Source organism: Trichomonas vaginalis, chromosome II, assembly GCF_026262505.1.
Source record: "Trichomonas vaginalis G3 chromosome II, whole genome shotgun sequence".
Lineage (NCBI taxonomy): Eukaryota > Parabasalia > Trichomonadida > Trichomonadidae > Trichomonas > Trichomonas vaginalis.
This window is the reverse complement of record NC_067204.1, coordinates 8,970,443-8,994,561: the sequence shown is the minus strand read 5'-3', so window position 1 is coordinate 8,994,561 and position 24,119 is coordinate 8,970,443. Positions and strand designations below refer to the sequence as shown.

The window sequence follows — 24,119 nt, the reverse complement described above, 5'->3', positions numbered from 1 at the left end:
CCTTGGACTCCCATATCAGATTTTTGATTGGTTGCGTATATAATGAGCTGGGATTGATAGACGAAAACCCAGTGAGAAAATTTTTGACGCCATTAGCAAAAAATGTTAAATGTTAACACTCAGTCCATTTGAATATGAAAAATAAAATTGACTTTGATTAAATGTTTTTATTTATCATGCAATTCTTCTTGCGACCAAAGATTTGAATAAAAGTTCAAAAAATAAGATAGCTTAAAAAATAATATACGGTAGTGTTTACTAATAGATGAATAGTATATAAATTCTATTAAAATGTGTTGTAAACAGAAATTCATCAAAAGTGACACCTCAGAAAAGCTAAAATATTGAATTTTTGGAACTTTTGATAGAGCACGTTTTTAAATATTAATTAAAGTAAATGTATATTTTGTAAAGATTATTTTTAATAAAAAATAAAATTTTGAAGAAGAACACAAAATCTTCTGAAAAATAATATCACATAAACTCATATTATTTTCTAATATATAACTATTTTATATAAAAATCAAATTCAATGATCTTAAAAGCGAAGGATAAACCCCAAAAATTACGATATAATAGAAGTGGGAATATAATGCTTATCTATCATAAAACCATATGAAATATCAATTTTTGCTTTACGCCTAATTTTTGACGACAATTAGCAAAAAATGTTAAATGTTAACACTCAGTCCATTTGAATATGAAAAATAAAATTGACTTTGATTAAATGTTTTTATTTATCATGCAATTCTTCTTGCGACCAAAGATTTGAATAAAAGTTCAAAAATATAAGATAGCTTAAAAAATAATATACGGTAGTGTTTACTAATAGATGAATAGTATATAAATTCTATTAAAATGGATTTGATCCAAAAAATATATAAAATTTGATCATAAATAAAATCGTTTTAAATTATCTTCATTTAATTATAACATTATTTTTGGTTTTATATTTTTTTGGATCAAATCCATTTTAATAGAATTATATATATTCATCTATTAGTAAACACTACCGTATATTATTTTTTAAGCTATCTTATTTTTTGAACTTTTATTCAAATCTTGGTAGCGCAAGAAGAATTGCATGATAAATAAAAACATTAATCAAAGTCAATTTTATTTTTCATATTCAAATGGACTGAGTGTTAACATTTAACATTTTTTGCTAATTGTCGTCAAAAATTAGGCGTAAAGCAAAAATTGATATTTCATATGGTTTTATGATAGATAAGCATTATATTCCCACTCATTATATTCGTAAATTTTGAGGTTTATCCTTCGCTTTTAAGATCATTGAATTTGATTTTTATATAAAATAGTTATATATTAGAAAATAATATGAGTTTATGTGATATTATTTTTCAGAAGATTTCATTCTATATGCCTATGAAAAGTACTCACAAAACTCACTTTTTCCTAATTATAATTAAATCTAGAATATTGTATTATGCTTAGTATTATTTCATTTTTCTCATTCAATTTAGAATTTACAAATGTCAAAAAATTGAGAGCTGTCACTTTTGATGAATTTCTGTTTATTACAAATGGATTTGATCCAAAAAAATATAAAACCAAAAATAATTGTTATAATTTAAATGAAGAAGTAATTTAAAACGATTTTATTTATGATCAAATTTTATATATTTTTTTGGATCAAATCCATTTTAATAGAATTTATATACTATTCATCTATTAGTAAACACTACCGTATATTATTTTTTAAGCTATCTTATTTTTTGAACTTTTATTCAAATCTTTGGTCGCAAGAAGAATTGCATGATAAATAAAAACATTTAATCAAAGTCAATTTTATTTTTCATATTCAAATGGACTGAGTGTTAACATTTAACATTTTTTGCTAATTGTCGTCAAAAATTAGGCGTAAAGCAAAAATTGATATTTCATATGGTTTTATGATAGATAAGCATTATATTCCCACTCATTATATTCGTAAATTTTGAGGTTTATCCTTCGCTTTTAAGATCATTGAATTTGATTTTTATATAAAATAGTTATATATTAGAAAATAATATGAGTTTATGTGATATTATTTTTCAGAAGATTTCATTCTATATGCCTATGAAAAGTACTCTCAAAACTAACTTTTTCCTAATTATAATTAAATCTAGAATATTGTATTATGCTTAGTATTATTTCATTTTTCTCATTCAATTTAGAATTTACAAATGTCAAAAAATTGAGAGCTGTCACTTTTGATGAATTTCTGTTTATTACAATAGATCGCATATTTTCTCTATTATGTACGTTAGGGTTTACAAAGTTTTGGAAAAGATGAATGATATTAGGAATCGTAGATGTGTTTCAGCTAATAATGATGAGATACTTTTTGATCCACTTCCACAACCCTATCGCTTTATCTCAAAAATTCTTGTACAAACTATAGAAGAAGCAATAAATTTGGCAGAAGATGGCGGTTCAACAGAGGCTCAAAACGCTTTTGTTTGCCACAATCTTCGCCTTACGAAAGTAGGAAAGATTCCAATCACTTCTCTTCAAAATTATGTTACTTCAACTGAATTAACCGAAAATGAAATTTCGATCTATCAAATTTATGCAAACACAAAGAATATCATGATTGGAACTACTGCAGGAACAATTCACATATATAATCCTGAATCAAAACAACAAATGTTGACAATTAACGTTTCAGCAATCTCAAAGTTTGCCCAAGGTCCAATTTCACATCTATTTTCATTCGAAACAGATTATGAAAATAACATTATCGTATTTGCATGTGATGAATCAGCTTTTATAATTTTTGTATCAAATAATTTCCAAATTAGAGGTACATTTGAAATCGACATATCATCATATCATTTTGATACAATGACTATTACAAGAAGCTCAGATTTCTATATTACAATTACAGATGGAAACGGAAGATGCTCCGTTTATGATTGCCATTCTCCTCAAGAGTTTCAAACTCAAGAATCAGGAGCTGCAAAAACAGCTGCAGTTAAAGCTCTCAATTTGGAACCAGTTTTCGAAATCGAAAAATGTTTATTAACAAATCAACCAGTAAATTCAGAGCAATCAACTACAATTAAGTTAGAAGATCCAACAACAAAGAAAAAGAATGCTCGTAAAAGCAAAGCAGCTCCTACAAAAGCTGTTAAAAGAAATAAATCTCCATCAAACTTAACAGCAGAAGCTATTGCTCCAATACAGATTACACATTATAATGCGACAGTATTTATTCATGAAAACTTGCTCCTTATTTACTTTGAGAGCTTCCAAGTTTTATTATTATTCCAATTAACACCAACGCTCCAACAAGTTTCCGATTTTCTATTACCATCGAAAGTTATGTGCGTCTGTGAGGTTGATAAAGGTATTGTAGCTTTCGGTTTCGAAAATGGTTCATTTTGTATATTAAATATCAAGAGAAAAGCTATTTCTGCTCATACATTCCAAAAGAGAGGAGCAATTACAAAAATGAAAGCCATAAAGAATACAATTTTTACAATCACAACATCAAGAAATATAACTGCTTACAATTTTGATGGCAAAAAAGTGACAGGTGAAATTTTTTCGATTAGCGATGAAGACATTGTTGATATGATATCCACAGAATCGAATCTCATTACAACGGTTGGAAGACCATCTGATGCAGGTCTTTGCACTTATTTTTCAAAGAAATTGGAGTTTTCTAGTCTTGAATTAGAATTAATTCCAAATGTATCATTTTTGAATCCGGATGGTAAATATATAGGAACAGTTAGAACCCCAGCCAACATTGAACAGGTTGATTTCGTTTGGAGTAATAATTTTGCAATTTTTGTTTATAAAGATCCAAAAGAATATTTAGTTCCTGCGACAAAGACACCTCCTCCAACACATGGAAAGAAAGGTATGAGTCCAAAGAATGCAAAACAGCCTCCTTCAAAGAAACCAACAACAAAATCACTTAAAGATTCTAAAAAAGTTGAGGAGGTTAAGGAGGAACAAGAACCTATGGTTGTGATGAGAAGAGAAATCATAGGATACATGTCCATTGAAGATGTTCGAAATGAATTTATTGAATCTCTGATTTCTAATGATAAAACTGCTCAAGAAAGAAGAAATTTGATTAAGTCTAAGTCAAGTAAAAGTGTTGAAAACCTCCCTGTTGAGCAACAGTAAATTTTTGTTAGTATTATTTTTTTGTTATTAAATAAAAGTTTTGTTTCGTTTCAAGTATTTATTCTATATTGAAAGTTTTACAAAATTTCAGATGTTTATAGCATGCTATATGATCAACTATCATAATAATTCAATGATAAAATTATTCATAAGACAAAGTGAATGCTTTTGAAAGTGTATTATTGACATCACTTCATGCGAAGATATGCTAATTTAAGAATGTAGTTTATGTCGATTTATTAAAAATACAAACAATTTTTATATAAGAGACATGAATCTTAGCCATTTATATAATGCGCATGGTTAGATTTTTTAAAATCTTAATGGCCATGTATTTTCCTTTTTCATTTTCTACTATTACTGGAATATACTCATCATTATTTTTCTCTTTCTATCGTTCTTTTGATTTTGTTTTGGATTTTGCTGTTTAGTTGGTGGAGGAATAGGTTTAGGTGCTTCTTTAGATCTTTGTACATTAATTCGTTGAATATTTTTGCATTTAGAACAGTTATATTCGATGTATTTTATATTTGGATGTTTACTGTTTCCTCCAATTGTAACTTGACAGTTTTCACCCAAATGGAATAATGAAAAGCATTTAAAGCAAAACATTTTCTTGAAGTAAGGAGGGATATCTTTTCTTTCTTCTCTTAATTCTTCCATCATTTCACGAAGCATCGAAGCAGATAGCTCTGGAGACACCTCGTTAAGCTTAACTGCTGTATCCCAATAGTGTTGTATTGTAGCCGATTCGATGTTTTCCATCTTGAAAGAAATAGACAAAAAACAATTTTGAAAGAAAAAGTCCTCAAATAATTAGATTTAAATGATAATTGTACGGAACATAAATAATGCTTTTCGAAACAGTATTTTATTATAAAATAAAATTGATACTTGTAAATATGCGTTACATATCGTCCTGAAATTTTAGAAATAATAAAAAAACAGATGTCTGAATCTGAGAGAAGTTTCTTAGCCCACGCAGACATTATTCCAAAGGATAGAATCATTGGTCCATATGTTGTCGAAGAGTACATCGGACACGGTGGTTATAGCACTATTTATAAGGCTAGTGATCCAGATACAAGAGAATTACTGGCAATAAAACTCGAACCAATAAATGCACAGAAAAAAGCGATAGAGCAAGAGTCACAGTACTACAAGATGGTTGAAGGATCTCAGTATTTTCCAAAAATATTCAAAATCGGAAGTGCACCTCAATATCATTACATTGCAATGGAGTTACTTGGTCCATCACTTTCTCAATTAGCTAAAATACTCCCAACACACTCATATTCAATCGAAACAACTATCCGTCTCTCAAGGCAAATGCTTTGCGCAATTATTGACGTTCATCAACATGGTTTAATCCATCGTGACATCAAACCAGGCAATTTCTTAATTCGTGCCGATGCTACATATCCAATTGTCTTGATTGATTTTGGCTTGGCCAGAAAATTCAGACAAGAAGATGGAACTCATGTCGAACAACGCCAGAAATTCGGATTTGCAGGTACATCCAATTATGCTCCACTCAATGCACATGAGAAAATGGATCTTTCAAGAAGAGATGATTTGATATCATGGTTCTACTCAGTTCTCGAGCTTATTAACGGAAAACTTCCTTGGACAGGCCTTTCTGATAAGAAGCAGATCGAAGATATGAAGAGAAACATTACAGTTAGCCAGTTATGTTCCTCATTACCTGAAGAATACAGACAAATCTACGTCTACATCTCCAATTTACAGTTCGATGAGGATCCTAACTACGAAATGATGCTTTCCCTCATCAATAGAGCAGCTATTAAGGCTCACTGCGATGAAAAAGTCTATGAATGGTATACAATTCCTCAGGATAAAATCAAAAAAGTGTCAAAAATTAACCTTATTCCTGCGGGAGTCTTTAGACCTAAATACCAGTCAGCGGAGCCAGAGCCAGCACCTATAACTAAGTTGTCTGGATATGATAACACAATTATCCCACCTGGACAAGCGAAGAAAGAAAAGAAGAAAGAAGATCCATCACTTGGACTGAAACAACTCGATGTAGGAGCATATAGAGTGGATTATTCACAGGATCCATTCGCTACTCCTCCTCGTTCTAATGTCTTACCTGTTAAGCCAAAGAGAAAGTAAGTTTTTACTATTTTTATTTTTATGATTGTTTTGAAAACAGCCAACTTTTGTAAAAAAGTATTTATAAGTGAATATTTCTTTAACACAATGTATGTATACAAAGATTTAAGACTATATGATTTTAATTGCCAAGATTATTTCTGAATTTTGGTCAATTTTTCTCCTAGGTCTCAAGTTAAGCTTCCTTATGTTGATAATATGTATACAATATCTCTGGCTGGAAATGATGGAGTCATACTTCTGAATATCATCTCAATCTTGAATATCACTCAGATTTTATAGTGATATGAGCATTTAAATCTAGTCATAAATCGCGCTTTGTTATTTAATTCCTATAGCATAATGCATATAGGCAAGTCATTTTAAATTATAAAAACAAATTGTTGGTAAATTGGAATGTACATGGATGATTAATTCCACCTCATTGCTCCTTTGAAGTGTTCATTGTATTCTTGGAATAAAACCAATTGCACATTGAATAATTATTGTGAAAGCTTTCAAAAAATTTCATATGTTTTTATGTTTTTTTCTTTTTTGTGGAGTGATTCAAGCTACCAATTTCGACATTTCTGGCTTACTTTCAACAGATGGAATCGATCTCACACAAGTTAATCATTGGAAAGAAACAAAACGAATTTTAAATTTTATATTTTCGCCTGATACACAAATTGGAGATCTCCTACTTAATTACCTGAATTACAATAACGAGAAAAATACTATCTATACACCAAAAATTTTAAGAAACAAGTATCAAATAAATTATCGCTTCTTTTTCGACAATCATTCAAAGATAAACGAATTTCATATGTATAATACACATATAAAGCCATTTGCAGATTCTATTTCCAAGGTAAATTCAAAATTTTGGTCTTTAGGCAACTTTGCAAAATTACGCGACCTAGTTCAAGAAATTTCAGAAAATAACAATACAATTACTGTTGAGGATATTGTTACAGCATTGAATATTAATATCTCATATTACTTTAATGCAGCAGAAATAGCAAAACATGCATTTCTAGTTGATAACTTCACAATGATAGAAGTACCCACTAAACTTTTCATGGATTCAGATAAAGTAATGAAAATATTTAATGATTTATCAAAATCTATCGAAGATGACAAAATAAATCTCTATGAGTTAATCTCTAATATACATAGTTTAATCATTTCCACATGTGAAGCATTAAATGGATCAACGATACTTTTAATGAAATCATTTCTGACAATTTTAACTCCATATGCGAAAATTGCACCAGAAAGCAAGCTTTTACTGAAAAATATGATTAAGTTTATAATAAGAGCATTCGATTATTCAAAAAAAGTTATGAATCTCAATGATCATGATACACAACAAATAATAAACAAAATTGAACCAATAATTGATAACTTAAGGGAACAATTGAATACAAACACCATAAAAATACCAAATTCAATTTGATCAAAAATGTTTAATTTTCTTTCATATACAAATCCAGATTTTCCATTATTTAGCATTGCAATTCCTAAGAGTTATTCGTTTATATGCGACAAAGATGGCATCTTTTTTAATCTAAGGAGAAAAAATGAAGATTTATTTAGACCATTATTCAATACAATAATGAATAATGAATCAATTTCTAAGAAAATCAGTAACTATTACAAAGTAAGAGCAGCAATTTTATTTTTGAATGATAAAAAGCGACAAATTCCGAAATTTTCAATGTCTTGGTCAGAAAATATCATATTCGCAGCAAAATATTTCAAAGACATAAAACCTTCATCAAAAATCAATGAAATACTAGCAATTTATGGTATAAAACCAATGGATGTCGAAATAATTAAAAATTCAATTTCAGAATTAATAAAAATTCAATTTCAGAATTAATAAAAATTCTTGAAGAAAACAGTAAATTACATCCTATCCTAATAAAACATATAATTGCATTCCTCAATGACTTGAAAAACATTATTAAAGAAGATTTAACTTTAGAAGGACTTTTGAAAATCAATTCTTTAACAAATTCGTTTGCACAGTTCATAGATGCAAATAATAAATATAATGAAGGAGTTTCTGCAAAAGGAGCTTTTTGGGATTTTGAGATTTTTGATATTTACATTATGAGAACTATTGAAGCATGGAAAGCTCTTAAAGTTAAAAGTGTTCCAAATCTTATCAATGCTGTTGTTACAAAAACAAAAGAGAGAAAGAAAACTATTTTAAATCTCCAAAAACTAATTGATTTCATAATAAAAAACGATTTCCAAATAACAAGAGAAGATATTACATCAATTTATCCAGAATATAATGAATTTATTGAATTAATAACTCCATTCTTGAATTTCATATTGATGACACCAACAGATCTCTTTAAATATTTAACAGATATAGATATTTCTAAGTTCACTACATCATTGTATGAATTTACCAAAGAATTGAGGTACGGCTCTGTATCTTGTGATATTTACGTGAAAATGAATAATCGATTTTATTCTGATTTCTACAAACCTCTTTTTAAGAAATATGGTGAAGGAAAACTAAAAAGACCAGTCAAAAACATGATTTTATTTGTTTCTATTTTGTTCGATATTATTATAAGTATTTCTTTAGTTATACTTATTTTCTTCGCCGTGATATTCATCAGAATGCTTTCTAATTATTACAAGAAACTGAAAATCAGAAGCAAATACCAAAATTTAGACAATATAGAATAAAGAATTGTTATGTATTTATGCTTTTATTCATTAATTTTTTTGGACATATAATCCATGAAAGGTTTGACGTACTTTCCAATGTTAAATTTTGGTGATTTTAATGCTATACCAACCAATGAGCGAGACAATTCATGAATATCAACACTTCTTCTAAAAAATTCATCAATTATTGTACCATCCGCAGATTTTAATTTTTCTATACATGAGCTGTGGTTAACAAGCAGATATTGAATTGCATTTAGTTGGTAAGCCCATATTGAACAATATAATGGTGTTTCATTAGAATTATTAACATCATTAACATCAATGAAATTTAAGGCAAATTTCACACCTTCGACATTTCCATTGATGCAAAACGCATGTGGAAAAGTTTCTCCATGTGATGTCCTGTATCCCATATTTGCACCTTTCTCTTCCAAAGATTTCACCAGTTCCAACTCACCTTCTAAGGCAGCCTTAATCAAAACGTTTGATTGAAGGAAACTATAATTGCTTTCTGCATTACTAATGATTTCTGTATTACTAAGGATAATATCACCTTTTACATCTGCATATCCATTTTGAATTGCATATTTGATGGTTTCATTATCTCTTTCTTGAGCTGCTGCAGACATTATATGATATATTTGATTTAGATTATCCAAACTATCATAATTAGAACATTTCTTCAAGGAACTTAACAACTTTGATTCTGATAGTGCTTTTTCGGCGGTGTTAATGTACGATCTGATAGAGTTTCCGATATCAGAAAAAATTCTTGTGTCTAAGATGCTTGAAAGTGAATTAATTAATATTAATGAATCAGAAATACTATCAATGTTGATACTAGTATTATGTAATATTTCAAACAATTCTTTTGGAGTGAAATGACTCTTGAATCTTCCAAATACATCATTAAATTCAGAAATTGATAAATGAGCATTCTTCATAATAAGACACATCTCTTCTACATTTCTTAACTGCATGAACTCATCATCGTTTGAGTATGTGGCAATGTTCTCGCCATAGTAACCAAAGTCAATACTCACCATTAAAAGATGATGTAATTAACTATATCAAATTTGAATGAGCATTCAATTTTTCTATTTCAAATTAATATTTACCAGCTATTAATTATAAATCTGATAAACTTTTTTTCCACTAAAAAACCCACAGATTATTAAGAATACTCTCTCTTATAAAAATAAGGAGAAAAATCATTTTTTTGGATCTAAAATTTTTGAAAAAAATCGTTTTTGACAGATTTACAATTTGTCAGATTTGTAAAGTTCTTAAATATCCTTTTTATTTATAATTTTTTTTTTCTTGATGCAAAGTTATCCAGTTTCCCCTCTTGAATCTGATTTTCAAGAATCACCAGCTGGATCACCATATTCTCCTCCTCCGACTATCGATTTCAGTCAAAAAAGATCTCTAGATAGTAAAGAAAATCAGAAATCTGGCACTGCTTTTTTGTCTAATCGAAAAGAGAAATCTTCTCAGCCAAATAGAAAATCATTTTTCAGAGATGTTGATAATGATGAAAATTCTAAAGGACAAATATCGAAAGAATTTCTTATTAATTCTATTCAAAGTTTATCTACGCAGCAATGTTGTCAAATTGCGACAGAAATGCAGATTTTTCCATCCACGAAGCAAATGTTACTGACTTATGTTGAAAGTTTAAGTCCTTCGAATTTGAATTTAATTAATCAAGTTTTAGGAATTGTTCAGAAACAAAATATTCAAAATATTAAAAAGTTCGAAACTCCACAAGAAGTATTATTCGACTGTAGATATTCTCTGATCAATGCTCCGCCAATTTTAACTGATTCTCCTGTAGGTCAAGCTCAAGTTTCATATTCATTCGAAATTCCTCCTTTACAACCAGGAGTTCATATAATTATACAGTCTCTATCGCCAGATGCCAAAACTCGATGCATTTATTGGCCAAAATCACTTGTTATTTTGATTAATAACATTCCTATCAAGAACAGAGGCGCTTATTTATTACCATTCATAGATATTACGAAATACGCAACAACAGGCGTTGTAAATATTTTTTGTGATCAAGAATCACAAAATTATCTATTAAGTGCCATACAAGTCAAATACATGAAGTACGATGAGATCATTGAAGAGATCAAAACTCAAAGAGTTTCATCAGATCCGGTTGATGGAATTCCACAATGCTTAATTGACCCAACTACTGGAAGATTGATACAGTATCCAGGTAGAGGTAAGCAATGCATGCACTCCCAGTGCTTTGATCTCAAAGAATACCTCAAAACAGCAAATGCTTCTCACCAATGGATTTGTCCTATTTGTAGAATGCAACTGCCAGTTCAGAATTTAGTTTTTTCACAGACCACTTATCAACTTTTGTGTACAATTACAGGGAAAAATATCCAAATGATGAACCCAATGTATCCAAATTCTGGTAATGCCATGAAATAATATATATCTCGATATTTCTTTTTAGTAAACTGTTTGTAATATATTTAGTTTTTTGCAAAAAAAAATTATTCAATATTCAATTTTTTCGGTCAAAATTAAACAATATATGTCTTTTTAGCTAAAATTTTCTTGTTTTACGCTACACATTTTCTTGAATTTTCATATTTCGATATAAATTCTCTGCAAAATTTCAATTTATTGCACTTATGTTTTATGACCAAGTTATACTGCATTAGGGTTGTACTCTTGCTGTGATTAAATCTAAATATCTAAAATTATTAGATCTGTGTAATGAGATTTTGAGAGAATATTTTAGTTATCATGTAAGTAACAATTCATTTTAAATAGGTTGGACTTATAATAATTCATTTTTTTACCTTGTATGACTCAATTCGGGAGTCTCAATCTTCAATATGCCAATAAGATATTGCCAACGCTAAATAACGTTCCAAAAAGCAAATATGAGTATACAAGGTTATCACAGAAGCTTAATGTATTGAATAATCAGGCGCATTATTTAAAAGATAATTTAAGGAGAATCCTTAACGAAAAATTTGCAGAACCAGAGGTTTATATGCTATCTCAACTGCTAGAATTGAAGGATGAATTTAATGCAAATCAAACTGAAGTTGTACGTTATATTCAAACAGCGCAATTACAACAATCATTTCCTACAAAAGCAACATCTGTTAAGAAGACAAGTATAGACTTTATATCAAACGATCAAAATCAAACATCTTTTTTCTCTACACGCGTATTAAATGAAGAAATTGCCAAGTTAGAAGAGCTTATTGCAGACATGACAAATAAGCAAAAGAAAGTTCAGCAGGATTTAAGTGAATTTAGGAATTTAAGCAAACAAGCAAAAGTTGATGACGAAATGAAAACGCTTTCTAAAGGATGGATCCCACAATTCATACATAATTCTTATCCATCAAGATCAGCACCTTCTTTTGTTAAGCTAACGAATGAAAGAAAAAGATTAGCAGATATTAAAAAACAATATGACTTATTAGCTGTACAATTAATACCTGAATTTGCTAGACATTTAGATATTGCTAAATTAGGTTTCACAGACAAAGAAATGAAATTATTCAGGAGGAAATTTAAATTCCCCAATGCAGCAACTCTCACTGACATGGCAGTGGAAATGGCCGAAAAATGGGATGAAAAGAGGCTTCAGGAGAAAAGAGAGCAAGAAGAAAGAGAAATTGAGAAAAATCAAGAAGAAGAACATGATGAAGAAAATGATCAAAAGACATTCGAAACAGAGCCTCCAAATCTATAAAATGTAATAATTTTAGATAAGAATCTCAACAAGAGAAGATGCTGTTTATGTGAGATTCTTCTCTTGTAGATTTGTTATCCTGATATTTTTTTTGTTCAATTCGGTTTGACATCTAATGCAATTTTAGCATTAAATATTAAGCGCAAACTTATCAAATCATGCCAAACCTTATGGAGGAAACATGATATCTTGAAATATTTCCTTCAATTGTTTCTATTTTCCTCATAAGAATCTTTTTTTGATCTTTCATTTATAGCATCAAGAGAATTAATCATGCCTACAAGATTTTTTCAACAGTATATGCCGCCGAAATTGCTTTTGTAAATGTATTTATGTTTCATATGTTTAAATTTTATTCAATTTTTTTCTTTTCTTTTGATTTATCTATAATAACCAAGTCATAAAGACTTATTATGAGAAATCATTCCATGTTTTTTTCTTTTATCTTAGTCATTTTTTTTATAATGGAGGAAATTGAAGAATTACGAAAGAAAGTTGAAGAAGCTAAAAAGGAGTATACCGAATCATTGAATAAAGCTAATGATCTAAAAGCCAAATACGATGATTTGGTTCGAAATGATTACCAAGAAAATATAACAAAACTCAATAATCAAATGCAGAAATTAAATAATGAAAAAAGTCAACTTATACGTTTAATAGAAGATGCAGAACTTATCAAAAATAAACAATTACAAAAGTTAAACGATGATTCAGATAACTCAGTTGAAAGATATCAATTTATTCCAAAGAAACAAGCAAATTGTGAAAAATCCGAACAAATTAATAAGATTTTTGCAGAAATAACAGCAGTTGATCAAGAAATTAAAATTAAATCTAAAGAATACGAACAAAAACTTGCTAAAATAGCTAAGTTACAAAAATATAGATTAGAAATATCAAATATGAAAGAAGAACTCGAGCAAAAATCATCAGAGTACAATAATAACGAAAAAATTAAACAAAATATTCAAGATTTGAAATCACAGATAGCAGCATATGAAAGTGTTTTGCCGAAATATAACCATGATCCAGATGTTATATTATCTGATTATAAAGAAAAATATGAATCAAGTCTAATCAAAAATAAAATTGCTGAAACAACTGCGAAACAAAGTATTATGGAGGCAATAAGAGATCTTTGGAAAATTGATCTTCCTGAATAAGTTAGAAATTGAATAAAATTTGTTTGTATGTCTTATTTACTTCAACATATATGTCATTTCTTTTTACAAAGTTTATATAGTTGAAATATAACTCAGATTTTATGTTATGAATGGAATAATTTGAAATTTTGTGATTTAAGCTTCATAGATACGTTATGAGGCCATTATTGCTTTAGATGTTTGATCTAATTGAATACAAACTCAGATGATACTATTAAACTTAGTGCTCAATCTAAAAAAAAGTGCAAAATTTATTTCGTTTTGCTCTTTTTTAGATGAATGAACTGATTGACCCAAGGTTACAGCCTTCAGTTCAACTTCTTGTAGAAAGGAACAAAATATTAACTGAGGAAAATAATGAAATGCTCGAAAAAATCCATCAATTAATGACTGAAAACAGTTATCTTAAAGTTTCTCAAATAGAAATCAAAAAACAATGCGAAACTTACATACAACAGCAAAGTCAAATACTAGAACAACCTAAAAATGAAATGTCGCAGAAAATTGTTATTCTTGAAGACAATATAACGAAATTAAATAACTCTATATTACAACTTCAAAAAGAGAAGGCCGAAAAAGATCAGGAATGCAAAAGTTTAATACAAAAATCTGCTGAAACAAAAGAAAATTTTGAAAATCAAATTAAAAATTTAAATGAAAAGAACGAAAGACTCAAAAATCGCGTTAACACGCAAAATAAGAATAGCAAACAACTTGAGAATATTGTCGAAACTTTACAGAAAAATAATTCAAACTCAAAAAAGACAATTGAAGACTTGCAGAAACAAATTAAAGATTTACAAGACAATCTAAACGACAGAAATAACCAAATACAGCAACTCAAATTAGAAATTGAGAAACTTCAAAAGAACAAAAATCAATTATCTCAAGAAATTCAAGCGATAAAGACAGATTTAAACAATACAAACCAAAAGTACAAAGAAGAATGCATGCATAACGATAATCTAAAAGACATTTTAGCTCAATTACAAAAACAAAATAATACGTTATCTCAAGAGAAAACATTAATTTTGAATGAAAAAGCGCAATTGACAACAGATTTATCTAGTTTACAATCCAAAATGGATATAATTACAGCAGATCGTTCAAATCTTTTCAAAGAAAACACTAGACTTAATCAATCTACATCGGCCATGAACCATACAATCAGTGACCAGGAAAATAAAATTAATTCACTCCAAGGAATTGTTGACAAACAAAATACAGAAAATAAAAATCTTAAAGCGGAAAATTCCAAGTTAGCAAATTATAACGAGCAATTAGATAATAAGATCAAAGAATTGACCCAAGAAATAGCTAATTTACAGAGTCAAAACAATAAAATGAACTCGAAAAATAATTCTTTGCAAAATTCGAACCAAAAATATTCAGAATTAGTCCAACTCAGCGATAAAAAGATTGCAGAGATTACAAACGAGAACCAAACATTGAACGAACAAATAAAGTCAATGGATAATAAAAATCAGAAATTAATTGATCAAAATAACGAAATTTCAGCAAAATTAAGTGAAATACAGACAGATAGAGATAATTTAGCAGCACAAGTTTCAGAACTCGATGAAGTAATACATCAACTATCATTAGAAAAAACAGAATTAGAAAATAACCTTAAACTTACAAAAAGTGACAACAATGAATTAAATTCCAAGATATTAAAGATCAAAGACAAACTGCATACACGAGAAATCGAGAATACAGACAATGATATGAAGATACAGACATTAACAAAAGAAAATAATTCCATGACAGAAAAAATTGAAAAATTGAAAGAAAAAATCAGTATTTTAACAGTCCAAAACACAGAACTCAATGCTAAATTAATGAAAATGTCTAATGAAAATATCCAGTTATCAGAAAACCTGCAAGAAATTAAAGAAAGCGCACAGCTTTTATCAAATCAAAACAATGATTTGGAAAACCAAATAAATAATTTGTCAAATGAAAAAGAAGAGTTTAAGAAGAAATGTATTTCACTTACAACATCAAACAAGAGCTTGGAAGATAGTCTGGAACGTCTTTCAATAACAAAAGAAGAGACTGAACGAGTTAAACAAGAGTTAGAAGAGAATCATCATAATTTATCAAAATCAAATGAAGAAATTTTAGCTCAAGTTCAAATTTTAGGTTATGAAAAAGACGAAATAACAAAGAAATTAAATGATTTGATTGATAAACAAAACAAAGATGAGAAATGGCTAAATACTTCACTTTCTAATTTGATTGATTTAGTGAAAACTTTTGAAAATGTTGGAGAAATTTCTTCTCAAACATCGCCAAAAGAATCATTCCAGATTTTGATTGATTCTCTCCAGAAAAGTAAAATATATTATACAGATACAATAGAAAAACTTCAAGAAGAAGATGATGAAATGAAACAAGAGATTTCTAACTTGAATATGAAGATAAGAGAATTAGAAATGAAAATAAACATCACAAAGAATGAACTTGCAGCTGAAAAAGATACAAACTCAAGGTTCATTGATGAAAGAAAAGAACTAACTGATGCAAATAATGTTTTGAGAAATGCTTTAACAAAAGTTAAGAATTCATTGATAGAAAGTGATGCAGAGAGAAAATCATTAAAAGAAGAAAATGTTGCACTGAAAATTAAATTGGATGAATTTAACAAAGTTGAATAAATGTATTATTGTTTTATTGTTAGTAAAAGGGAAAAAATCATAATGTTTAAATTTGAAAGGTTTACACAAGTATATCGTATTAAGCCTTAATTTATTGAATATGGTCTGAAAAAATTGAAATTGAAAGATCTGATTTGATTGTCCTCTTATCTTTCCTTCTCATTCCAACATAATACACCTGGAGAGGTTGTTTCCAACTTCGATTATAATGAAGCTTGCACTCCGTACAGCATTCTTCTCGATCCAGGAAAATATTTCTTCGAAGCTTGGGGTGCTGCAGGAGGCAGCAACGGTGGAAAAGGTGGCTATACAGCAGGAACAATTGAATTTCACTCTCAAACGCAGCTGTATGCCATAGTCGGCGGAATTGGTGAAGGGCCAGTTCGCGAATTTCGAACTACTGCAGGAGGCTGTGGTGGTGGGGGAAATGGAGGCGCTCCATACAATGGCTCATTTAGTTCTGGTGCCGGCGGTGGAGGCGCTACAACGATATATTACCAAACCCAATCAATTAGTAATAGAATCTTAGTATCGGGCGGCGGTGGGGCTTTTCAAGGCCCAGGAATCACCGAGATAACTGGTCATGCCTGTGGCCTTACTGCAGGCTATGCAGGAGGTCTTGAAGCTGGAAAGGGCACAAGCATGTATGATGCCAATTCTGATGGTGCCACACAATCTTTCGGAAAATTGGATGGAAAAGGTTCTGATGGAAGAAGCTCGACTAGTTCTAATTTCTGTATGGGTGAAGGAAGCGGGGGTCGTGGTGGGGGATATTTGGGAGGAACATCATCCATTTCTTCATATAATTCCGCAGGTTCTGGCGGAAGTTCTTATATCTCTGGTCACCCTGAATGTTCGACTTTCGAAAATATCGCTTTTTCGAACCCGAAAATACTTGCAGGCAATGAAGAAATGAGTCTTCCAAACGGAACGAAATCTATTGGAAACCCTAACCATGGCTATCTCAGAATAACTTATATATTACCTCTCTGCTCATGTCCGAAATTATGTTTTGATCTTCAATATTTCATGACTTTTGCAAGTCTAATCTTAGATTCATGAGAAGATTTCTCAACTATATTGAGAACTTCAACTAGATTTTGTATGATATTTTCCTTGAGTACTTTAAAGACTTCAATAAAAGATCTTTTAAAATACATTTAGGCTAAAAGATGGCAAAAGTTCCAAATGAATGAATGGATATGAAAAAACATACCAAGTGTGTCTTATCATGAATTTTAAGGAGAATTCATGAAAAAGTTAGTTCAAATCTTCCGAGTGTTTGAGTGGATTTTCCAAAACATTCATTATTTTGAATAAATTTAATCTATAGATCATCATAGTGTTTCGGAAGAGCTCAATTCAATAGACAAATGCTCAAATTTTATGAAAATTTTTATAAACGTAAAGAATGTCGAAAGCCTTGAAATATAACATAGCGAAGAAATTAAGTCAGCTAATCAAGGTTATTCAGATATTCGATGACCAGATAGCAGATATGAATTATCAAAAGCAATTTCTACAAGACAGATCAAATTCAAAATTTCATGATCTGAGTAGCGCATACGATGTTTACATATCTGAGGAACAGAAACGCTTAGATGCAGTACTTAATGCAAAACTATCAACAATAAATCAAGATTATAAGACAAAAACAGAAGATATGGCTATTTCAGATAAAAACTTTACTAATCAAAGGATAGAAAAGATTAAAACTAACGAAGAAACCTTTACAGCTGATTTGAATGAAATTATATCTGAAATAGGAAAAGTAAATTTTCAAATCGAAAAAAATAAGAATACCATGATAGAAAATATTGAGTCATTTCGAGCTAAACTAGCCAAAGATGTAGAAAATGCAAATAATGTGTACTTAAACGAAGTCGAAAACGTTGAAATAATTTCGAAGAACAATTTAGAGAAACTACAAGCAGAATCTTCCAAGAAATTACAAGAAATAGTTGACCAATATCAAAGAGATATTGCTGACGTTAAATCTACTCCAAAAATTACAGATGCTGCAGCAAAAACTCGAGAAGCTGCTTTAAAGATGAAAGATCGTTCATCTCAAATAAAAAAGTCAATTGATGAAGCAAAACATCAATGTGAATCACTTGTTCAATCCAAAACCGAAAATAAAAACAAATTTCAAATAAAATTAAATCAAACGAAAAATGAGTTGAAAGATATCATTGCAAACAAAGAGAAATCAATAACAGATAAGATACAAAGGAATGCAAAGCTCGAAACTGATTATTCATCCAAAAAACAAAACAAAGAAAATGAATTAAAACAAATGAAAATTTCCGATGCAAACAACATCAAAAATGCAAAGTCAAACTATGAGAAAGAGAAAGAATCAATGAAAACTGCTTTATCAGAGAAAAACAAAGATATCAAACTTCAATTTTCAAATCTCGATGCATACATCCAAAAATTAATCAAAGATCGTGAAGCAGAGCTCCAAAGTATCAGACAGAAACATTCACAATATGTAAATTCTTCAACAGAAAAATTAAATTCAATTCATCAGGAAATTATCAAAATTTCGAATGAAAGAAATATACAAGTTGAAAATTTGAACAACCAATTAAAGGATTTGAAGAAGGAAGGAGAGAATAAAATCAATTTAGAAAATCAAAATCAAAATAAAGCGATTTCTGATGAAGAAAAGCGTTATAATGCTGCCAAAAACGACTTAAACAATAAAAGTAACTCATTACTTCAGAATTCAAATGACGAAACAAGTAAACTTCAGCTTCAATTGAAAAATTCAATTGAAAACATATCACAGAAGAGGAATGAGTTCGAAAAGAAGATCAAGGCATATGAGGATAAGACAGATTCACTTGTAAAAGACTTAGAAAATAAGTTAAATTCGCAATTTGAATCTCAAAACAATGAATATAAAAATTCTATTGAAAAAGATAAGAAATCGCATGATTTATCGGTTTCTAAACTAAGAAAGAACCATAAAAAGACTGTAAATTCAACAAATGAGAAAATTAAAACTGAATACGACGAAACAATGTCAAAAATCAATAAAGAAGCAATGCTCAACACAGAACTTGCAGATTATAACCAAAAGATGTTGAAAGAATTCCGTTCTGAAGAGGAAAAACTTAATTCTTTTGGAAATCTTGAAGTAAATTCAGAAGAATTTGCTCAACTTGACGAAGAAATACGAAGAATAGAGAATAAAATCCAAACAGAAAACGATAACTGGGCAAAAGAGAAAGAAAAACTCTTAAATGAATATCGAGCAAATTTTGAAGCAGAAAACAAGCGTCATTCAGAAGTTCCGACAGAAGATCCCGAAAAAGATGCTAAAGCTATGGCATTAACTGACCTACAAAAGGCAATTTTCGTCGAAAGAAGAGATTTGGATTATGAATCTAAGGAATTGAATAGAATGATGGAATTATCTAAGAATAAATTCGATAGCACAATGAAAACTCTTGATAAAAAACTTGCAGAACTTAATGTTACTGATAATATCAAAAATCTTCAATCTCAAATTGACCAAAACAAGCTAAAAATACAAGAAATGATGAGCGAATTTGATAAATCACAGCAACAATACAATGAAAACCAACTAAAAGAGATTTCCAGATTAAATTCAATTCATCAAAACGAAATTGCTGAATTAGATGCAAATAACAAGAATGAAATAGCTAAAATTGATGAAGAAATAAAGAAATCTCAATTAGAACTCAATGAAATTAAGAAACAATATCAAGATCAATTATCTTCATTGAAACTCAAAACAGATTCACAAAATAAGGAAGAAAATGATAAATTCAATAATTCTTCTGTTATTTTAACCAAAGAAATCGAAAAATCTAAAAATGAATTAGAATCAGACAAAAATTCGCATGAAACTAAATACAAAGAAGCAGAAACAATAAACAATGCCTCACTAGAAGAATGCGAAAAGAAGAGGTCAAGTGAATTCGAGAAAAACAAAAAAGATTGGTCTTCAATGGAAGATTTTTACAATGAAAAGATCAGTGTCTTAACAAGGAGAAGAAACAAAGCAAGACAAACTTTTGAGAAATGTCCACCGCGTCAACAAGAAATAGACTTAGTAGAACAGCTGCAAGGTAAGTTGCAATTGATTACAAGTCAGTTACAGACTTCAATGAAAGAACTTGGAGAATACAGAGTTATTCTCGTGAGTAAAGAGAAAGAATATAACAAAAGATTCGGAAAAAGTCCGAAAGTTGGTATTCTTCCTGTTACAAGTTCACCAAGAAAGAATTAGACTATGTTTTTAATAAATATTTTGTATGTATGTTTTTTAATGTTAATCAAATATTTTTAATGTTATCTACCAAATTAAATTACCTGGACATGTCTTCTAATAGAATGCCATTGCCTGGCATGATGATCAAATGCAAAAACGTTTCCAATTTTTTCGGGTTTAAAAATTACTGACAGATTCAATATGCACATGAAATCAATAAAATCCCTTTGAGTCATTTTTATTGTCGACTACGTTATTTTTGAGGATATTTATTAAAAACCCCCAATCACAAATTAGTACGATATAATTTATAAATATCCTCAAATTCCAATTTGTGATTTTAAATTATTCCAGACTTCATTTAACCTAATAATAGAGTAGTAGGATATGACGGGTTTAGTGACTTTTTTTGTTACATCTATATATAGACGATGCATTAAAATATATTTATTTATAAATCATTAAAAAATTAACATTAATTTTAAAATAATTTATTTTTTTATCTTTTATAAAAGAAGCTATATATAGATGATGTCGGATATTCCGCGATTAATTAAACATTGTTTAAATCCTGAATGGGTTAAACTTCAATTTAAAAATGAAGATTGTGAATTAAAATGAATATGAAAGCCAAAATAAGCTAATGAGGTATAAATATAATTAAAGAATATTTAATTTCATGGAATCAATGGAGTCATAATCAAAGACCTCATAAACGAGAAGAAGAAATTGAAAATAATGAAATGGAAATCATTGATGACATTAAAGAGGATGGAATTCCTAAATTTTGTAGAAAAACCTTTAGAACTAAGTTAGGAGCATATAAATAGAGTATTAAATCCTGAATATCTTAAACATCAATTTAAAAAGGAAGACTGTGAATTATTAAACGTTAATGAATATGAAAATGCTAAATCAAAACTGAGATATAAATATATTGGAAGTGATGAAAGGTGTAAAGATAAAGATAAAGTTTATTCAGTTTCATATAATAACTGGCACACGTTAGGGATAAGAAAACATTTAGGAGATTATGGGAAATGTTCTGAATTCTTTAAATCTAGTATGTACGAGAGAGTAAAAGAAATTAGAAATAATTATTTTCATGAATAAAAGATTCACTGCCATAATGAAATAAAAAATAAAAAATTTTTAAAAAATAAACTTCTTACGAAAAATTAAAACTTAGTTATGTTTATTATTTTATTTTTTTATTTTGTATGAAATGAGCGTCAAAACTAACAACGTTAAAAAATTAGGATTCACAAACGAGGAAATAAAGGATATATTAGAGGAGGTTATGAAGTTAATAAATATTATTTAAGAAATTGTCAAAAATTTGCCGAGTTATTAAATGATTTAGATTATGATGGAAAAATGAATAAAGATGATGTTATAAATTTCTTATATCCCACATCTGAAGAAGAAAAACCTAAAGAACCTGATGTTTTCCCGAATATTATGAAGAACGGATTAAAGATGATGAATACAATGAAATTGAAAGACTGAAAAAAATAAGAGATGAAATAGATGAAAGAATTAAGGAATTAAGAGAAGTTGAAAAATATAATGAAAAAAGTAGAGGGTTTAATGAATATCCCAGCTTCAGAATCAGAAGTTCAGAAATCTCATGAAGAAAGATATAAAAATTATGTCTCAGAATCAACACAAAATTTATTAGATGGTGAAATAGACGAAACACTTTCAGAAGAAGGTACTAAATTTATTCGTAAACATAAGTTACAATTTATTGATAATGAAGAATACCCTTGTATCTTACTTTCACCCCTCTCGATTCTGAGAAATTCAAAAAAGCTCTTAAAAAAACATATGCAACTAATACGATTAAGAAAGAAGATCATGATATTTACACAAATTATTATTTAAATAAATGCACAGGTGTTGATAAAGTTTTTGATTTATTAGATAAAATATCAAAAGAAACCATTGGAACATATAAAATTTTATGTGATTGCGGTTTCATTGTTGAAGATACTAATAATGTTTCATATGAAAGAACAGCACCGAAGGAAATGAAGTGGAAAGGTCTATACCATTCGTTATTAAGAATATAAAAGATATGAAAACGTATAAGCATTATATTTATTCATTTATTTCAGAAAAAATGGAAGCAACCCATAAAACATCTTCTCATCATTTTATAGCTATTCATACATTCCTTTTCAAAGTTGTGAAATTAAATAAGACAGGAATTAGATTTAATGTATCAGGGTACGCATTCTTGAGTAAATTAAAATGTATTCGTCACGTCGCAGATGATAAAAATTTATGTGTTCTTAATTCATTTTATGGGCTTTAAAAAATAAACTTTATTTTTATTTATTTTTTAATTTTTTATTCTTACATAAATGAACAAAAACGGAACAGCTAAAATGAATGATAATCAAATTAGAGCAGAAGGTAGAAGGTTATTTAAACGCTTCTATAACATTCCTGATGGTGTTAATCCTAAAACTCGTAGAAGCTATTTAAATGAAGCAATAGATGCATATGAAGGGTTTGACATTTCATCAGAAAGTGAGAGATTAGCGAGAATGTTAAATGTTAATATTGATTTCTATTTTGTGATCCTCAACCAGAAGACGTGGACATAAATAAGGTAGACTTTCCATTAGTGGAATCAATAATGATAGATCCAGAATTTGAAACAGTAAATATTTTATTAACACAGAGTCCATGTGGAAAACTTCACGCTGACAGAATAACAGACGTTGAAGCACTCACCGGCTATAAAGTTTGTCCATATTGTAAAGAAGAAGTTTATTCTATCCGTGATGATCCAGAAAGGAAAAACCAAAGAAGATTTTTAAAGCATTGTGAGAAATGTAAAGAAAATAATGGAAGATTAATTCAAGACGTTCAATTGCAAAACACACAACAACCATATGCACCACATATTACGAAACAGAAGATATATCAGTGGTTATTAGCTCACAATTTGCAGAAATATTATAAACCGACAAGATATTATATTACTTTTGACTTTGAAACATTAGAGACTAAAGAAGAATTACAACTTTCTGAGTGTGCAACTTTGAACGCTTACTTAAAACCATTCATGGTATCATCAACGGTTAAATTAAACGATAAAACATACACGAGGAATTTTTGCTTAACTTCGAGTGATTCTTTTATTTCTGATTGGATTGAGTTTTTATTTTCAACCTGTTCATTAGTTGCTAAATCAAATATGAGTCAATACAATGAATTATTGAAGTCGCAAACGGCGGGGACTTTGTCCCATACATTAAATGAAAAATAGAAGGAAGCATTTAAAGAACTTCTAGATGAGGAATTCAATAAAGTGAATATCATAGGTTTTAATTCGGGAAAGT

The 24,119-nt window shown here is 29.0% G+C and overlaps 10 protein-coding genes and 2 pseudogenes across 12 annotated transcripts, besides 3 other annotated features; 10 read left to right on the top strand and 2 right to left on the bottom strand.

Moving 5' to 3' along the window:
- Positions 1-294: 294 nt before the first annotated feature.
- Positions 295-332: a mobile genetic element.
- A 1,172-nt stretch (positions 333-1,504) lies between these two features.
- Positions 1,505-1,541: a mobile genetic element.
- A 656-nt stretch (positions 1,542-2,197) lies between these two features.
- Positions 2,198-2,234: a mobile genetic element.
- Positions 2,235-2,259: 25 nt separating this feature from the next.
- On the top strand, positions 2,260-4,143 carry TVAGG3_0511280 (WD40 repeat-like family; the record flags this gene model as incomplete). The annotated part of the gene is made up of 1 exon (XM_001312754.1): positions 2,260-4,143. The coding sequence occupies one exon, from the start codon at positions 2,260-2,262 to the stop codon at positions 4,141-4,143; it is 1,884 nt and encodes a 627-aa protein (XP_001312755.1).
- Positions 4,144-4,500: 357 nt separating this feature from the next.
- On the bottom strand, positions 4,501-4,908 carry TVAGG3_0511270 (ribonuclease P subunit P21 family; the record flags this gene model as incomplete). Its single annotated transcript, XM_001312755.1, has 1 exon — positions 4,501-4,908. The coding sequence occupies one exon, from the start codon at positions 4,906-4,908 to the stop codon at positions 4,501-4,503; it is 408 nt and encodes a 135-aa protein (XP_001312756.1).
- A 183-nt stretch (positions 4,909-5,091) lies between these two features.
- TVAGG3_0511260 (protein kinase protein) lies at positions 5,092-6,279 on the top strand (the record flags this gene model as incomplete). Its single annotated transcript, XM_001312756.1, has 1 exon — positions 5,092-6,279. The coding sequence occupies one exon, from the start codon at positions 5,092-5,094 to the stop codon at positions 6,277-6,279; it is 1,188 nt and encodes a 395-aa protein (XP_001312757.1).
- A 2,097-nt stretch (positions 6,280-8,376) lies between these two features.
- Positions 8,377-8,970, top strand: TVAGG3_0511250 (uncharacterized protein; the record flags this gene model as incomplete). The annotated part of the gene is made up of 1 exon (XM_001312757.1): positions 8,377-8,970. One exon carries the CDS (start codon positions 8,377-8,379, stop codon positions 8,968-8,970), a length of 594 nt encoding a protein of 197 aa, XP_001312758.1.
- Positions 8,971-8,993: 23 nt separating this feature from the next.
- On the bottom strand, positions 8,994-10,001 carry TVAGG3_0511240 (RelA-associated inhibitor family; the record flags this gene model as incomplete). The annotated part of the gene is made up of 1 exon (XM_001312758.1): positions 8,994-10,001. The coding sequence occupies one exon, from the start codon at positions 9,999-10,001 to the stop codon at positions 8,994-8,996; it is 1,008 nt and encodes a 335-aa protein (XP_001312759.1).
- A 277-nt stretch (positions 10,002-10,278) lies between these two features.
- Positions 10,279-11,428, top strand: TVAGG3_0511230 (zinc finger, RING/FYVE/PHD-type domain-containing protein; the record flags this gene model as incomplete). The annotated part of the gene is made up of 1 exon (XM_001312759.1): positions 10,279-11,406. One exon carries the CDS (start codon positions 10,279-10,281, stop codon positions 11,404-11,406), a length of 1,128 nt encoding a protein of 375 aa, XP_001312760.1.
- A 360-nt stretch (positions 11,429-11,788) lies between these two features.
- On the top strand, positions 11,789-13,035 carry TVAGG3_0511220 (uncharacterized protein; the record flags this gene model as incomplete). The annotated part of the gene is made up of 1 exon (XM_001312760.1): positions 11,789-12,694. The coding sequence occupies one exon, from the start codon at positions 11,789-11,791 to the stop codon at positions 12,692-12,694; it is 906 nt and encodes a 301-aa protein (XP_001312761.1).
- A 123-nt stretch (positions 13,036-13,158) lies between these two features.
- Positions 13,159-13,857, top strand: TVAGG3_0511210 (uncharacterized protein; the record flags this gene model as incomplete). The annotated part of the gene is made up of 1 exon (XM_001312761.1): positions 13,159-13,857. One exon carries the CDS (start codon positions 13,159-13,161, stop codon positions 13,855-13,857), a length of 699 nt encoding a protein of 232 aa, XP_001312762.1.
- A 275-nt stretch (positions 13,858-14,132) lies between these two features.
- On the top strand, positions 14,133-16,517 carry TVAGG3_0511200 (biological adhesion protein; the record flags this gene model as incomplete). The annotated part of the gene is made up of 1 exon (XM_001312762.1): positions 14,133-16,517. One exon carries the CDS (start codon positions 14,133-14,135, stop codon positions 16,515-16,517), a length of 2,385 nt encoding a protein of 794 aa, XP_001312763.1.
- A 1,411-nt stretch (positions 16,518-17,928) lies between these two features.
- TVAGG3_0511190 (TAG-278-related family) lies at positions 17,929-20,812 on the top strand (the record flags this gene model as incomplete). The annotated part of the gene is made up of 1 exon (XM_001312763.1): positions 17,929-20,781. The coding sequence occupies one exon, from the start codon at positions 17,929-17,931 to the stop codon at positions 20,779-20,781; it is 2,853 nt and encodes a 950-aa protein (XP_001312764.1).
- A 1,176-nt stretch (positions 20,813-21,988) lies between these two features.
- TVAGG3_0511180 lies at positions 21,989-23,083 on the top strand (annotated as a pseudogene). Its single transcript has one exon. A coding segment is annotated over exon 1 (1,095 nt).
- A 49-nt stretch (positions 23,084-23,132) lies between these two features.
- On the top strand, positions 23,133-24,046 carry TVAGG3_0511170 (annotated as a pseudogene). Its single transcript has one exon. A coding segment is annotated over exon 1 (914 nt).
- Positions 24,047-24,119: the final 73 nt, after the last annotated feature.